Here is a 16,272-nt window from a genome sequence, read left to right as displayed (position 1 = left end):
CACGATATCTAACACATTTAAAATTTGATCATGAGTATGGCGTCAGGTTGCAGCGAAAAGGTTTGCAAGTGCTTATCAAGTATATTAATCACCATCATAGTGTTCACGTGAAAAAGAATGAAACATAATACTTAGCAGTCACCAAGTCATAGGTAACGTAAGTGTATCGCTTCGAATTGTCCCAAAATATCAGTAAAACGAGATGATAAAATGAAAACAAATGTAAGAGTAGTGGAAGTAGTCAATGTCAGACTTCTACAATACAGTTCAAGACGGAATATATTTCTGAAGTAACAACTAAAAGGCAATTTTACCATTCAAGATTTAGAAAAAAAATAGGAATGAATATATTCATTTAATTAAAACGGATACTGTCCCAAATCAACCAATGTCTCTATCCATTGAGTACACTCCAACCAAGTGTTCTTTACATACAGATACAGATAAGTACAACAGTCATTGACTTCATGACCTTATTCTTACATCATCCAACATCACATGTTGAAGGATATAGTGTCTAGGCACGTGTAACACATTCCCCTAACATCAATAGTAGCTCATTCGATAAAAATTCCCAACAAAATCAGCCGATTCACTGTCGTTATCTAACAGAAACTGATCACCTAACATCAACAACGACTGATGAAATCAAAAATCATATACAAAAGATAAAGTAAAATCTCAAATTTTTACCGAAGGAGTTTTTTGAGGTAGTTTGACTTTTCGATTGTCCATTGTTCAATTGTCCATATTTAGATAAAAGTGGACGAGTAAACCATCGACAAGACCAAGCAAAAAACTGCGTATGTACAGTATCTAGTGATGACGGGTAATTACTATTACTACCACTACTATTAGTAGTAGTAGCCGGTAATTCACATGTTACCTAATCATAATAAAAACAAAAAATATTTTCAAACATTACTCAATAATTAAGTGTCAATGTATGCTAAAACGATGTCAGTCAGTCAGATACAACCTAGAACCAGGCACATATATGCATCGATTCAAGTAGCACAACAAGATGATCACCAAGTTCATAGAAGTAGTTACTTCAATGGTAATAATATATAAAAAGATTGCATATAAGGATATAATACAGGGAGAAAGAATTAGTTGGTAGAAAGGAAGGTATAAAGCAGTTTTATTCTCCCGATTTAACGGATGACAAGGAGTGCATACGCCGACGCCATTATGATCGATTCTGAACCATGTCACCCAAACTTTTCAACCATTAGTTACGATAGTCGGACAAACCTCTACTATTTAGTCTGCATCTACCAACATGGCTCAGACTAGAAGCTAGTGACTTCAAGGACTGATGCCACATTTTGGTCTAACCTCACTGTTACTTACCCGGTAACCCCAGCAGATGCTGGCAATACATTTAAGATCTATATGACCAAATAGCAGTAGCTTACACGTATCTTCTACCCTTAATGGCCACGTTTCTCAGCTCGTACAGGTTTATGCATAATTGATCCGGTCGATAAATCACTGTTCTCTAATTGGCGGTATCATTACGTAATAGGGGCATCAACCCTCAAGTTATAACACGGTGAACCAAAGCCATTTCGTTTCATGCCTTCATCTCTATTTATACCTAATTGTTTTAATTCTAATCCCATTCCCCAATACACTACCTTCTTTAAACAAACATAGAAATATATAACTATCCCTGATGATTAGATGATCTGATCACACACCAGACTAAACATAAATATTACCAGTCAACTGATTGAAAAACAATTATTTAGTAATATAATTTACAGGAAAGAACTTACAGTGTTATTAGAGATTATTGTATTAGGTGATTGTGGAGAATTTGTGACAGATACACGTAACCGTTGATCAGTTTGTTGATGTCGTCGACCAGGGAATTGTGCAGAATGAATAAGGGAACTAGAAGAGGGATTAGTAGTTGTCATTTGTAATGCAGAATTAGTAGTAATTGATGTAATAGTATTAGAATTTAGTTCTTTAATAGAAGCACTAAAGTAAACAGACAAAACATTTTGAGAACAAAATCACATTATCTAATATATTAATGATTTAAGGTTAAGTATGTAAATTGCTGGATACCTAGGAAAAAGTGTAAACATATCAAACTGATAGAAGGATTTCTTAAAACTGATGTCCAAGATGGTTATTATCATAATCTTAGACATGTTTATTTGAAAGACTTATTACGAATATTGTTTCCAACCATCATCAACCTCAATAGGAAATGCCTGTTAGTCTAGAAGTAAATATGAAAGGAAAATATCAGGACAATCGAACAGAAAACATAGCAATAGTCTATCATCTCATTAAGTGTCGGGGACAATAGATCCCCAAAACTCATATTTTGTAATTTTATCATATCGATTAACTTATCGATTACCCGACCGTTGTTGCTACCTTGACGTGGTGGTCGGGCTTGCCTACCGTGATGAAGCAACCGAGCTATACTGGCTGGAACAACCGTTCCTCAAGGTCCTACCATGTCAGACAGGTCGGTTGAAGAGCGGTAAGACTAAAAGCAATAAACCCAAGGTCCGAAGGCGAAGTCGTACTGCTGACTGTACAGAGGTGTGACAGCAGTAAGGTGTTTCCTTCAGACAACCAGCATGACAGCGATGCTGCCTTCCCACAAGGAGGGGTGGGGTTAGAAAAGGTCGACCCTAAAAATGCACACCTCGCCTTATCCCACGGATATCCGTCTCCGGCGGTAAGGTCTCAATAAGTACGGAGCTAACACAAAAATTACCCATAACAAGGTCGTGTGTGACCGACCTCAAGCAGTTGTCCCTTGGGCACTGCGGTCACGCTCTCAGTTGACTAAGACCACCTCTAATCCAATTTCCTTTTCAGGTACCTCCAGAAGAACCCTTCCACGGTGTGGGCAACCGGGAAGTGATAACCGCCCTCATACTTCTAACAGCACTCAAGTCCACTGTATTCATAATCAACCTCCTTCTTCAATTCCTATTATTCCTCCTACATCGACTTTCAACTCTGTATTTCCTCTCTCGGCTTCCACCTCAAGTGTCACCGTAGCCAACGATTCTAGTGCGCAAAACACTGTCCCAGGTCTACTGAAACCTCGCTCCAAACTACACATTGGAGCCTTCAACGTACGCACCCTATGTCAAATCGGTCAGCAGGCTTCCTTGGCTAAAACCCTAGAGTCTCTTTCCATTGATGTATGCTGTGTCTCCGAAACACGCATACAGGATTCCAGTGTGGTCATTCACTTGACCTCACCTCGGCAAGACGGAGAGCCAACGAGATACACCCTTCGTGTGTCCGGTGACCCGATGGCAAGTTCTCGTGGACTGGCAGGTGTAGGCATAGCACTAAGCATAAGGGCCGAACAAGCACTGCTAGAGTGGATCCCCGTCAACAGTCGTCTATGTGCTGTTCGGCTGAACGGCTACGTAAGAACTCGGAAGGATAGGGACACACGTCGTTGCCTTTTTGTCGTTTCTGCCTACGCTCCCACTGACTGCAGCTCAGATGAAGTGAAAGATGAATTTTACAGAAAGCTGTCCGAACTTCTTCAGAAAGCTAAACGCTCAGACATAGTACTCGTAGCAGGTGATTTTAATGCTCAGATAGGCAGTTTAAACCAAACAGAAAGGGATTTAGGTGGATATTTTAGTATTCCGACACAGCGAACAGATAATGGTGATCGTCTGCTGCAGCTATGCTCAGACAATCGTTTATTTTTAGCAAACACAAATTTTAAGCATAAGGAGAGACATCGTCTAACATGGCGACCCCCTACACCAAACCAACGATGGACTCAAATAGACCATATTGCCATCAGTCATCGTTGGAGAGGGTCGGTAGAAGATTGTCGTTCATTCTGGAGCACCTGCTTGGACTCCGACCATGCCCTAATACGGGCACGCATCTGCTTGCGCCTCAATGGACGCAAAAAAGCCACATTAAAAAGACCCATTAGAACTGAGTTGAGTAACGAGAAAACCAAAAGTACGTTCCAGGAACAACTGAGGTCACACTTAGTTAGTTGTGAAGACGAGGCTGACCCAGATGTTGCTTGGAAGGACATACAAGCAGCTGTGGAAACAGCAGTGACATCTGTTAGTGACTTAAACCACAGAGTTACAAGGAACCAGTGGATTTCTTCAAGGTCTGTCACACTGATGGATTCTCGCAAACTCGTCCCATCAGGTTCTGAACATGATGTAGAGCGTAAACAAATCAGATCTAGGTTAAGAAAAAGTCTAAGGAACGACCGTGAGCAGTGGTGGGTAACGAAAGCAAAAGAGATGGAAAAGGCGGCGACTATAGGGAACACAAGACAGCTTTACAGACTAATAAAAGAAACTGGAACTAATAAGTCAAGTGTAAGTGAGATTATTTCGGAAAAAGATGATACTCTCATCTGCTCCCAGTCCAGACGTTTAGAACGATGGGCGGAACATTTTAGAGAACAGTTCAGCTGGCCTTCAGCTACTCTACAACTACCCTCCATTTCCAGACAAAGTGAATGGAACATTGAAGTAGGTCCCCCAACTCTTGCTGAAGTTGAGAAGGCTATAGTTAATCTGAAACGAGGAAGGGCAGCTGGTCCAGATGGACTGGCTCCAGAAGTCTTTAAGGATGGTGGTCCAATTTTAGCGACTAGGTTGACTAATATTTTGGCTAAAATCTGGGAGTTAGACGTTATCCCATCTGACTGGTCGCAATCACTTATCGTCCCAATATATAAGAAAGGGTCAAAATCATCCTGTGACAACCACAGAGGGATTAGTTTAACAAACATAGTATCTAAAATACTAGCCTCGATAATTATCAAACGCCTAACTAAGACTCGTGAACTACAAACACGAGAAAACCAAGCTGGCTTTAGACCTGGTCGTGGCTGCATCGACCACATATTCACCATTCGTCAGGTTCTAGAACACAGGCATACATATCGGCGTCCGACGATGGTGGTCTTTCTTGACTTAAAAGCAGCATTCGACTCTGTAGACCGCGAGACTCTGTGGCAGTGTCTGTCATTGAAAGGCGTACCTCAGAAGTACATAAACCTTGTGAAGGCTCTTTACTCGAACACTACTAGTCGAGTCAGGGCTTATGGCGAACTGTCATCTACCTTTACAACCTCAAGTGGTGTCCGTCAAGGCTGCCCACTTTCTCCATTTTTGTTTAACTTCATCATAGACCTATTGATGGAAATAACACTCTCGTCGACTGAATTCTCGGGTATTGATCTCCTTCCAGGAGGTCCACTTATCGACTTAGAATATGCAGATGACATAGTCCTGTTTGGTGAAGACGCTGACAAAATGCAGAGTCTTCTGGTAGCACTAAGCAACAATGCCAGAATGTTTGGGATGCGCTTCTCTCCCTCTAAATGCAAGTTGTTGCTTCAGGACTGGTCTGCGTCAACACCTGAACTAAGGATAGGGAGTGAAGTAGTCGAACGTGTTGACAACTTCACTTATCTTGGAAGTCTGATCAGCCCTAATGGGTTGGTGTCTGACGAAATCTCAGCACGGATTCGTAAAGCTCGTTTGGCTTTTGCCAACTTACGTCACCTTTGGCGGAGGCGAGATATCCGTCTATCAATAAAAGGACGAGTATACTGCGCGGCTGTCCGTTCTGTTTTAATTTACGGCAGCGAAACATGGCCCTTAAGAGTAGAAGACACCCGTAAGCTACTAGTATTTGACCACAGATGCCTTAGAAATATTGCTGGCATCTGCTGGGATCACCGGGTAAGTAATAGTGAGGTTAGACGCAGGGTATTAGAGAATGATGGTAAATCAGTTGATGAGGTTATGAATCTTCATCGACTGAGATGGTTGGGCCACGTATTACGTATGCCTGAACACCGATTACCGCGACGTGCAATGCTAACCGGTGTAAAGGATGGTTGGAAGAAAGTTAGGGGCGGCCAAACCAAAACGTGGCATCAGTGCCTGAAGTCACTAACTTCTAGTCTGAGCCATGTTGGTAGATGCAGACTACTTGGTTGGGGTCCGCGTGACTTTCGTAACCGATGGTTGGAGACTCTTGGTGACATGGCTCAGAATCGATCACAATGGCGTAGGTGTATACACTCCCTGTCTTCCCTTAAACTAAGAGATTAAAATCACTTCATATCTTTCTTTCTACTAACTAATTCTTTCTTCCTGTACTGTATCCTTATATGCAATCTTTCTCCTATATACTACCACATTTGACCTAACCACTCCTATGAATCCAGTGTTCATCTTGCTGTGCTAATGAGGTATGGCAACCTGGGCCGATGCATACATGTGCCTGGTCCTACGTTGTAGCTGACTGACTGACTGACTTATCGATTAAATATTTGAATGACTGCCGATTGATGAACTCACTGATTAATGTTTAAAAACATTTTACTATGACGATATCGATCATAAATATTTGTATAAATACGCCTGATTGACCTGGCCTGACCTGACCTGGTATCTGCTGGTTGCCTGTAGAATACACTTTCTACGTCTTATCAAGACTTCTTGATCGAGTTAGCTGAGTCGAGGACAACGGACTAGAATAGCCTATTGAGTCTCTGAATTCCTTGATTCGATCGACAAGTCACTGCCCTATAATCGGCGGCTTTATGAGTCATAACATTAAGGACCAAAACATGATCATCTTCAATGGTACAGATTTCTAACTTCAATTAACTTCTGATTCATAAAGTAAACCTAATCGATATGAATTAAACAAATCTTTGTCAGTAAAAAAAAACAACTTACTTTTCTGAAAAACGGCTTGAATTGTTGTTATCAGGTGTAGAATTCAACTCGTTTACAGTATTTGATGCATTGTCATTAGATGTATTACTACTTGTGAATGATGTATTCAATGATGAGATTAAAGTTGTATCTTCATTTGTTATAAATTTATCATTATTATCATTATTATTTGGTGAATTGTAACAAATAGCTTGAAATTCAGCCTTTTTGACAATCACCAACAGCGAAGTGATAAGAAAAACAAACAATGAGTAAATATAAAAACAGTCGGTGAAATCAAAGTTTTGGAAAGCAATAAAATGCAACATGAATTATTTGTAATTCACAACTTGAACTGATTTCAGGTAATTCAGGGAATAATGAACAACTTATTTGATCAAATTACTTAATTTCGCTGCAAAGACCTTTATTCCGAAAAGTAGTTGAAGCGGTGGTTTAGTGGTTAAGGAGCTAGACCTTCAGCTACTAAGCAACAAGTTTGAATAGATGGCTTAATCGATTCCTGTTTACGTAACTAAGAGGTAAGATTAGTTATTATACCTCATTGATAGCTTAAAGACAAGTACGGTGGATGAGTCAATACCAATAGACTTATGACAATAGCCATACGGTTATTTAGTGACTGACTAATTTTGAGATGAATTCCAAAAGTCAGAATAAGAAGTTATGGAAAGATGTAATCGATACTAAAGAGATTATAGTCTTTTAATACCATGCAATGATTTGAAGCTGGAAATATATGAAATTCCTCTACAACTCATTCGTTAATCAGATCATGAATGTGAACTTTTAAGAAGTTTCATGTTACAAGGAAACAACTGTTTTATTAACCAATGAATAAATGTCGCACTTGGGACTACTTACTGATTAATCAATTTATTTCCTAAATATCATTTGGCCTATTCTTTATAGACCAAAGTGACAGACTATGTGTTACGTAGCAACAGCTACCACCGATTTCAAGAAATAATGGGAATATGTTAAAAGGAAGCAAAGAATCACTACACCAAAATGTGGCACCAGTCCATAGTGACACTATCAAACAGGTTACTCAAAGTCTCAAACCAATAATTATGATAATTTCGTAAGCTCCAACTATGTAATTGGGACCGAACTACATGGCTCAGTCCAATAATTAGCACCTTCATGGACTGATCCCCTGTCTTGGTCTGGCTATCCATAGCTTTCTTCCAATCTACTCATTCTAACACCACCAATCATAACGCGTCGAGGTAGTTAAATAGAAATAAATAATACGTGATCCAAACATCTCACTCTCGATAGTGATTCACTACCTCATCAATAAACTTGTAGTGCGTAACTAGTACTCTATGTCTGATTTCAGAACTGCTGGCCCTATAGCCTCAAAGTACACGAGCACTTGTTCGAAGGTATCTATGATCTAATATCAGTAACCTACGAATATCTCCCATTTTCAAAGACCACATTTCACAGTTATAGAATAGAACGAAGAAAACTGCTACATAACAAACACGTCATCAGTTGGCGTAAAGTTATTTCATCAACATCACAAATGAAGTAAATAAGAGAAAATCGACTGAGCTTTCTACATTTGTGATAATGAGGTGCGAGAACTTGCCACCAAATGCCCTGTTACGGAACAGGATGGGGAGAGTCATCCCACCCTCTCGAAATGCTCTCACATGGACACGCGTAAACAGCCTCTACCAGCGAAGTCCTACTCATTTCCTTCTCAAGACAGAGTTGTTGTTTACGAAATTGAGAGGACGAAAAGCTAATGTCCGGCGCTGTAACCGGGTTGGTGAATATGAAGAGTCCACCTACAGGAGTTGGAAAACCCTCATTCCAAACCAATGGTGAACATGGGTTCCAGTATCCTGCAGGAACAAATGACGTATGAACCAATCGTTGATCACCAGCTACCATGGGACTGCATCTCCTCACGATGCTCCACTGCCTTGTGGATCAGACCTTTAGGTCTTAGGCTCCGGATGTGGCCCCATAAGAAAACCACCTACTTCGGTTTGGGCATCTGGGTAGTATCACAGTCTGCATATAAATCAAGTGACTTATATGGTGCATTCTACAATTAATTTACAACACAACAATAACATTAAATTAATAAAATTAATATTTCATTACGTAATCAACATATTACATACCTTTTCACGAATCTATACAGAGGGAAAAAGGAGAAGTAAGAAAAATAAATAAATAAACTAACAACATTAGAGAAATAAAAGCTAAAACTTTATTTGGTCACAGTATAATCCCGATTGATGTTTAACTGAATACTGAAAATAGTCATTTAAAGTTGAAGGTACAAATGTGAGATGGAAATCTCTTTTACCTATTAACTATTAATTCCCCGACCGTTGTTGCTACCTTAACGTGGTGGTCGAGCAAGCCTATCGTGATGAAGCAACCGAGCTATACTGGCTGGAACAACCGTTCCTCACGGTCCTACCGTGTCAGGCAGGTCGGTTGAAAAGCGTTAAGACTATAAGCAACAAACCTAAGGTCCGAAGGCGAAGTCGTACTGCTGACTGTACAGAGGTGTGACAGCACTAAGGTGTTTCCTTCAGACAACCAGCATGACAGCGATGCCGCCCTCCCACAAGGTGGGGTGGGGTTAGAAAAGGTCGACTCTAAAAATGCACACCTCGCCTTATCACACAGACATCCGTCTCCGGCGGTAAGGTCTCAACAAGTACGGAGCTAACGCAAAAATTACCCATAAAAAAGTCGTGTGTGACTGACCTCAAGCATTTGTCCCTTGGGCACTGCGGTCACGCTCTCAAATCACTAAGACCACCTCTAATCCAATTTCCTTTTCAGGTACCTCCAGAAGAACTCTTTCACGGTGTGCGCAACTGGGAAGTGATAACTGCCCTTATACCTCCAACAGCACTCAAGACTGAACTATTAATTCACACACACGCTTATTCTAATGCTATCATGTTTGTAGTCAAAGTAAAGAATAGTTATAATAAGCCAAGGTTACTCAAAAACCAAACTAAGCAAAATCACAGAACTTATTTAAAGAGCATGAGTTGAGAAACATTGTAAACTACATTGAATGATACCCATGTATTTTATACACACACACACACACACACACACACACACACGAGTGACCACTTACGTAATCCCAGTCACTGGCTAGAAGAATATCAGTAGTCTAAAAAAAGTGTTGATGAGATCATGGTGGTAATAGTAGTAGTGCGGTGTATGCTACTTATATTGACAGATGGGAGTATGTAGCACTAATCCGAAGTGCAATGCCTAGCTTAGAAAATCGAGTTGAAGAGAACAGGATTGTAAACAGAACGTAATTCTAATAACAGAATTGAAAGAATCATGAAGCGTATAAAGGACAATGGAAGAAAGATGGATAAATGATGTATTTATTGTATAGTTTTCATATTTAACAAAGGCATACTGTAATTTTGCATTTAACAATAAATTAGTTATTTCCATCTAGTCTTCGTTCACCACAGTAGTAGGTGCTAGAGCATAAAATCATTAACCGTTGAATTAAGATGTATCAGAAAGGTGAACAATGGTTGGGGTTGATATTTTAATCTATATTCAAAGACCTTAATTTGGCAACATCTGAATGATTACTGAAGAACTTGTCATAACAAGAACTTAACTAGTCAATATACGTCAAGTACAATAGTTTTTGTGAACAATGAACAACATATTTGCTCTGCATTTTTCAAGTCTTTCAGTGATACTATAAATCTGAGAACCAAGAGGGAAAGTATAGCGCCTTAATTATTCGCCTGATTTCATGAGACGGTGATGTCAGTGGGAATGATACTATAGAGACTACAATAGAATGTGAAAGAATCACAACTTGGGAAAATGAAAGTAATACATTTTGTTTACTCATATTGTATGACCTACAGAATGAAGTGGTCCAGTTAAAAAAGTTGAGTTGTATTGTCATAATAATTAAAACTGATCACTATATTAAATTAGTTTATAAATCAGTGAATACCAACCCAACTCAGCAAGATTTGAGATGAAGAACAGGTACCAACAGACTGGAAAGAAGGTCACCTGATCAATATACCAAAGAAACGCGATTTCGGCAAGTGTGAGAACTACAGAGGTACCAATCTTCTCTCAATACCAGGAAACGTCTTCGACAGGGTAATGTTAAACAGAACGAACAACTCCGTAGACGCCCAACTTCGGGACCAACAGGCTGGATTCCGTATGGATAGATCGTTTACAGACCAAATCGCAACTCTACGAATCGTCGTGGAACAATCAATGGAATGGAATTCATCACTCTACATCAATTTCATCGACTACGAGAAAGCATTTGATAGCATGGACAGAACAACACTATGGAAACTTCTTCGACACTACGTTGAACCTGAGAAGATAGTCAACATCATACGGAATTGCTATGATGGATTGAACTGCAAAATTGTGCGTGGAGGACAACTGACAGACTCGTTCAAATTAAAGACCGGTGTCAGGTAAGGTTGCTTACTCTCACCCTTTGTCATTCACCTGGTGATCGACTGGACCATGTAGACGTCAACATCTACTTAACTTTCTACTACCAGGCGTTTCACTTTCGATTAGTGATGCATACTACTTATATCTGTCGATATCAGTAGCACACACCACAATGTTACTTCTTATAGTCATTACTATCTAATGAATTTCATATAACAAGCTTCTTTTTTCTAATATATACATAACATCCTAAGTAAGTTTTCAAACTTACTTATGTAGAGGTCGATATTTGACTTTAAACTTCATAGGATGTTGTAAGTATACTGATCATTATTTAAACTCAACAACCGCCAATCTCAACATCTGATGTCTGCTGATTAAATATTAGTTAAGAAAAAAAAACTAGGTGGGGAAAAATCAAAAAGTGGCATTAATCCATAAAGTCATTAAATGTTGATAGGTTCCGACTATTAATTTATGATGATCGTAACCGATGATCAGAGATGTTGAAAGACATGGTTCATCATCGGTCATAATGATGTAAATGAGTTCACTGCCTTGGCCAATCTATCTCTTTTTCACTATTTAAATAGACATATATGATACGTAAATGGAACCAATAGGCAAAATTAATAGAAGGTAGTGAAAATAAGATTGTCTTCTTTTTAATTTACCTTTCCATATAGATACTGTATTAAAATTGTAGCAAGACGAGAAACTTCTGGATGAGGATCTTGAGCTAATTGAACTAATGTAAGCCAAAATTGAACGTAGATATTTGTACTAGGTGTATTACCACTACCTTAAATAAAATGTAATTGGAAAAAGAGAGGAAAAGAGAAAGAGAATAATGTTAAACGAACAAAATACTGAATACATTGAGCATAAAGAAAAACTAACATTTCTCATTATAAATGCACACAGTATATTGTATCATGTATATATATACAAGCATATAAACAATAAATCGTTAAATTTATGTGCATGCCCAAATTGAAACAATTAGCTTTCTTAGGGGATTATTTCTTAAGCCTTTGATCTAGAGGTCGAATTCATAAAGCAGTAGAGCGACAGAAGGAGACGTTTACCCATGATAGCAAGTGACCAATAATAGGTTTATACTTTATTTGTTTCTTCAGAACCTGTAATTCATGTGAATCACTGATTTGGAACGAATGTTTTCGAACTCCTCTAAATGGATCGTCCTTATTCATTAATCGAGTTTAATGGTACACGGAACGATCGGTTTTTGTCCTGTCAATTTCTTAAGCAACAGCCTTATCGCCAAAAGACGGAATAAAAGTAGGAGTTTGCTGACAGTGAGTATATGCCCATGGTCATATGAGAGGAATTATTGATGAGAGGGACAGTGAAATTTTAACACTCTCGACCATACCATTTATTTATTTTAACACAAATATTGGTACAAGGAGGCACCAAATACATATGCGCCACACAAATTTCATTTGAGATGTCTGAGGGCTGTAACACTGCTCGGATGCCCAAACCGAATTTCTTGAAGGGTCACACCTGGAGCCTTCGACCTGAAGGTCTGATCCACAAGGCAGTGGAGGATCGTGAGGAGATGCAGTCCCATGGTAGCTGGTGATCAACGATTGGTTCATACGTCATTTGTTCCCGCAGGATACTGGAGCCCATGTGCACCATTGGTTTGGAATGAGGGTTTTCCAACTCCTGTAGGTCGACTCTTCATGTTCACCAACACGGTTACAGCGCCGGACATTAGCTTTTCGTCCTCTCAATTTCGCAAACAACACCCCCGCCACAAGAAGGCAGTGTGTAGGACCTCCCTGGTAGAGGCTATATACGCGTGTCCACGTGAGAGCACGTGAGCGGACTCTCCCCACTTTCGGCCATACCAGAGCATTTGGAGGCCTCTACCATACCAGGACACATTGGTGCGTTGGATCGTTAGCCCTTTTATAGTCAAATATTATCTTCAGTTGGTTGACGCCATACCATTTAGAGGTTTCTCTCTACTTCCCTATTACACATACACGCAAACACATATAGACACAAAATATTGTAAAAATCCACTTATAATTCAACGATGTTAGCCATGATTCACAACGTTTCGCAACATCAATCAGTCAGTCCAAGAAAAAAAAGAAGCATGAGACATAGATGTAACAAATCAGTAATGTGAAATGAACTTATCAACAGAAATGCCACAGTGACAAGAGTAGTAACAGTACCATTAATAATATTAATAATAATGATACTGAAAAGGATTAAAGATAGACAATATGATAGAGGAAAGTAAGGAGGAATTCGCTCAAATTTTGAAGAGGGATAAAAAGTTAAGGCATATTTGCCATTCCAATCAATTCGCATTCATATCACTCAGTCACTCAATCATTTTTAAAATAATCACCCAGACCTAGACCTCAATTTTCAATAGTCAACACTATATACACTCAAGTTGGGAACTATTTTTTGCTTAAAAAAAGACATGTTATTTACAAAAACGATCAATATACACTTGTTCAAATAACATAAGAGGAAAATGAGAGAATTATAGACGAAAAAGTCAACTAAATGAATGCACTGGATATTAAATATGTTTATATAAAATCAAAGACAATCAACGACGCGTCGCAACCTGGTACTAATATAGCTTGGTAAATGTGGCTGCAATCCATACCTGCTTACTAGATGAATTGGTAGGGCCAAGAGTGAGTATGGTTTGCTCTCTCTCTTTCCCAAAATGTCCTGATATGGTTGTGAGTTGATAGTCTCTGACAGTGAAATTCTACTCACTGTTTTCATGTAGCAGTAGTGTTTTTTACGAAAGTAAAAGGGTAAAAAGTTAACGTCCGGCACTTGAACTGAATCGGTGGATAAAAATGATCCGCCTACATAGGGAATGAGGAAAACACTGACTTCAAACCAATAAGGTACGTAGATTTTAGGATTATAAGAGACACCCCTCTTATTAAACTGATTGGCCACGAAGTAACCTCGGATACCATGTTTGTCGGGTACTTACTATAGCTAAATGAATATTATTGATCAAGCTGTAATATAGTCAATGATCTAAATGACTCAACGTTCCATGAACTATGAGTAAATGTTCGGCAGTTGAAGTGATTCAGTAGTAAACTCTCGACATATGCTTCATGCAAGGTGTACAGTAATTTAAAACTAGACGACCCAGGTTTGAATCCGCGAAAGAGTATCAGCTTCATGAAGATAGCAGGTACATACATCTTGCTGACAGATACCAACTAGCACAATTTATTATCGACTACTCTATTCTAACTTTCATAAAATTATTGTTCACCATAAACTGATCATGTTATATCACGTTACACCCTCTAGTACTAGGAGACGTATCTGCTTCATCAACTGTCCATAAACTTTAACCATAAATCTTATACTTACGAATATCACCACTACAATATCACTTTAAGTTTAACCGTGGTTAGTAATTACAGTAGAATAATATCGGGGGGAAAAAGACACATAAAAAGAGATGTTAGGAATACTATTTACAAAGAAAAAACAAACAATCATCTGTAACAAAATAACCCATACTAACTAACTAACCAGTGAAAAACACTGAACCAGGATTGAAAACAGATTTACGTAAAATTGGCGAAGCTTGTGGTTGTGTATTGATTAAATGAGATTTATGATGAGAATAATAATAATTGTAGTTATGTTGTTGATCAACTTCTCGACTTGATGATTTTGTTAAAAACCAACCACTATGTAAATTGATATGATTAGAAGTTAACTCTGATTGACGAGATATGAGTAGACCTCCACCTCCGCCGTTCCCCGTACCTCCTGGTGGAGTAATTACACCTGTGTTTAAAAAAAAAGATTAAGGAGAACAAGAATAGATGAATAGTCTTGACGAAGAAACGCAATGGATACATAAATTTATATTCTTAAAAACTCAATAACTTAAATATTGTATGTAAAAATACAGACAACTGAAGCTTATTTGAATATGTATTATATATGCATGAACATATCATACCTCAATATTTTCTCCACTGCATTGTGGATCAGACCTCTAAGTCAAACGCTCCGGACGTGGCCCCTTTTAAGTAAACCACCTACTTCGGCCGGGGCACCCAGTCTGCATCGCAACACACACACATCAAGTGAATTGTGTGCCACATATATATTCGGTGCCCCTTTGTATCAATATTTAGCTGTTTCAATAATAATAATAATTATGAATACATGACTTTTCCGAAGAGTTGGCTTCATGCCTTTCATAAAAAGTGTGACAGTAAATAGCATGATCAATACGCAGAAAACTAATGATGGGAAAAATAGCCGGAACTAGAAACTCAGTATCTGACATTAAATCATTTTAAAGCATAAAATCAGACGTTTAGTTTTTATTCAAAATGCAAACTTCAAAATTCCTTGGTATCTTATGTTCTGTATTAAAAATACTCTAGTCTTTTTTTTGCTGTTTGAAGTGTAACGACTTTTTACATTTAAAATATATGAAGTCGAATCTTTGGCAGTTAAAATCGTTCTATTTCGGTTTGGACAGTTGGTTGCGATTAGTAACTTTCACAGACACACACAGATACAAAACGTTTGACTTGAGGTAAACTATACTTGTAAGATTTCTTTGACGGAGTTAAGGGGCCAAAATACTACCAGTCTGGTTAAAATATTACTCGTTGTGTTTAAAGCGATCCCTTCGTTTTTGAAAACAATAAACCATTAGAATATCATTCTTATTAAGATATTTGGGAGAGGCGCAGACATAGGGAAAGTATTTAGAGGTATTCGATTTTCAATCACATATTCGAACCTACATCTCAGGCATTTCCATTTGGGCAGTTAGGTAGTGCCACAAGTCCTCATGATTAGAGTGTAGTTCTTAAAATTTTAGAAGGTATATGAAATCTGTTACATTCACGCTCTCTTTCCAATTACACTTTTTAAACTAATGAAAAACATTAAAAAAAGAAGAATATATTTGTAAAATCTCAGCGAATGAATTTTGTTGTTTGATTATATTTTCCTTGAAAAAGCTTGGACCAGATTGCCAGGCGAAACGTTGGATTTACTTAAA

General features: G+C 38.5%; 2 protein-coding genes across 3 annotated transcripts in view; both read right to left on the bottom strand.

Moving 5' to 3' along the window:
* The window catches only part of MS3_00009361 (uncharacterized protein), a 28,272-nt gene extending 19,204 nt beyond the window's left edge, over window positions 1–9,068 (bottom strand). For both annotated transcript variants that reach the window (XM_051217725.1, XM_051217726.1), the window contains exons 1-3: window positions 6,741–9,068; window positions 1,785–1,992; window positions 694–886 (exon numbers count right to left, since the gene is read on the bottom strand). In XM_051217725.1, the coding sequence (XP_051065162.1) occupies window positions 694–886; window positions 1,785–1,992; window positions 6,741–7,048 (709 nt within the window). In that variant the 5' untranslated portion in view covers window positions 7,049–9,068. The remainder of the gene's footprint in view (window positions 1–693; window positions 887–1,784; window positions 1,993–6,740) is intronic.
* A 1,414-nt stretch (window positions 9,069–10,482) lies between these two features.
* Window positions 10,483–16,272, bottom strand: part of MS3_00009360 (uncharacterized protein) — a 46,886-nt gene continuing 41,096 nt past the window's right edge. Inside the window, exons 20-21 of the mRNA XM_051217724.1 lie at window positions 14,772–15,032; window positions 10,483–12,003 (exon numbers count right to left, since the gene is read on the bottom strand). Coding sequence (XP_051065160.1) covers window positions 11,867–12,003; window positions 14,772–15,032 — 398 coding nt within the window. The 3' untranslated portion in view covers window positions 10,483–11,866. The remainder of the gene's footprint in view (window positions 12,004–14,771; window positions 15,033–16,272) is intronic.

The sequence above is a fragment of the Schistosoma haematobium genome, chromosome 5 (genome assembly GCF_000699445.3).
Source record: "Schistosoma haematobium chromosome 5, whole genome shotgun sequence".
Classification (NCBI taxonomy): Eukaryota; Metazoa; Platyhelminthes; class Trematoda; order Strigeidida; family Schistosomatidae; genus Schistosoma; species Schistosoma haematobium.
This window is presented reverse-complemented; position numbering and strand designations above follow the sequence as displayed.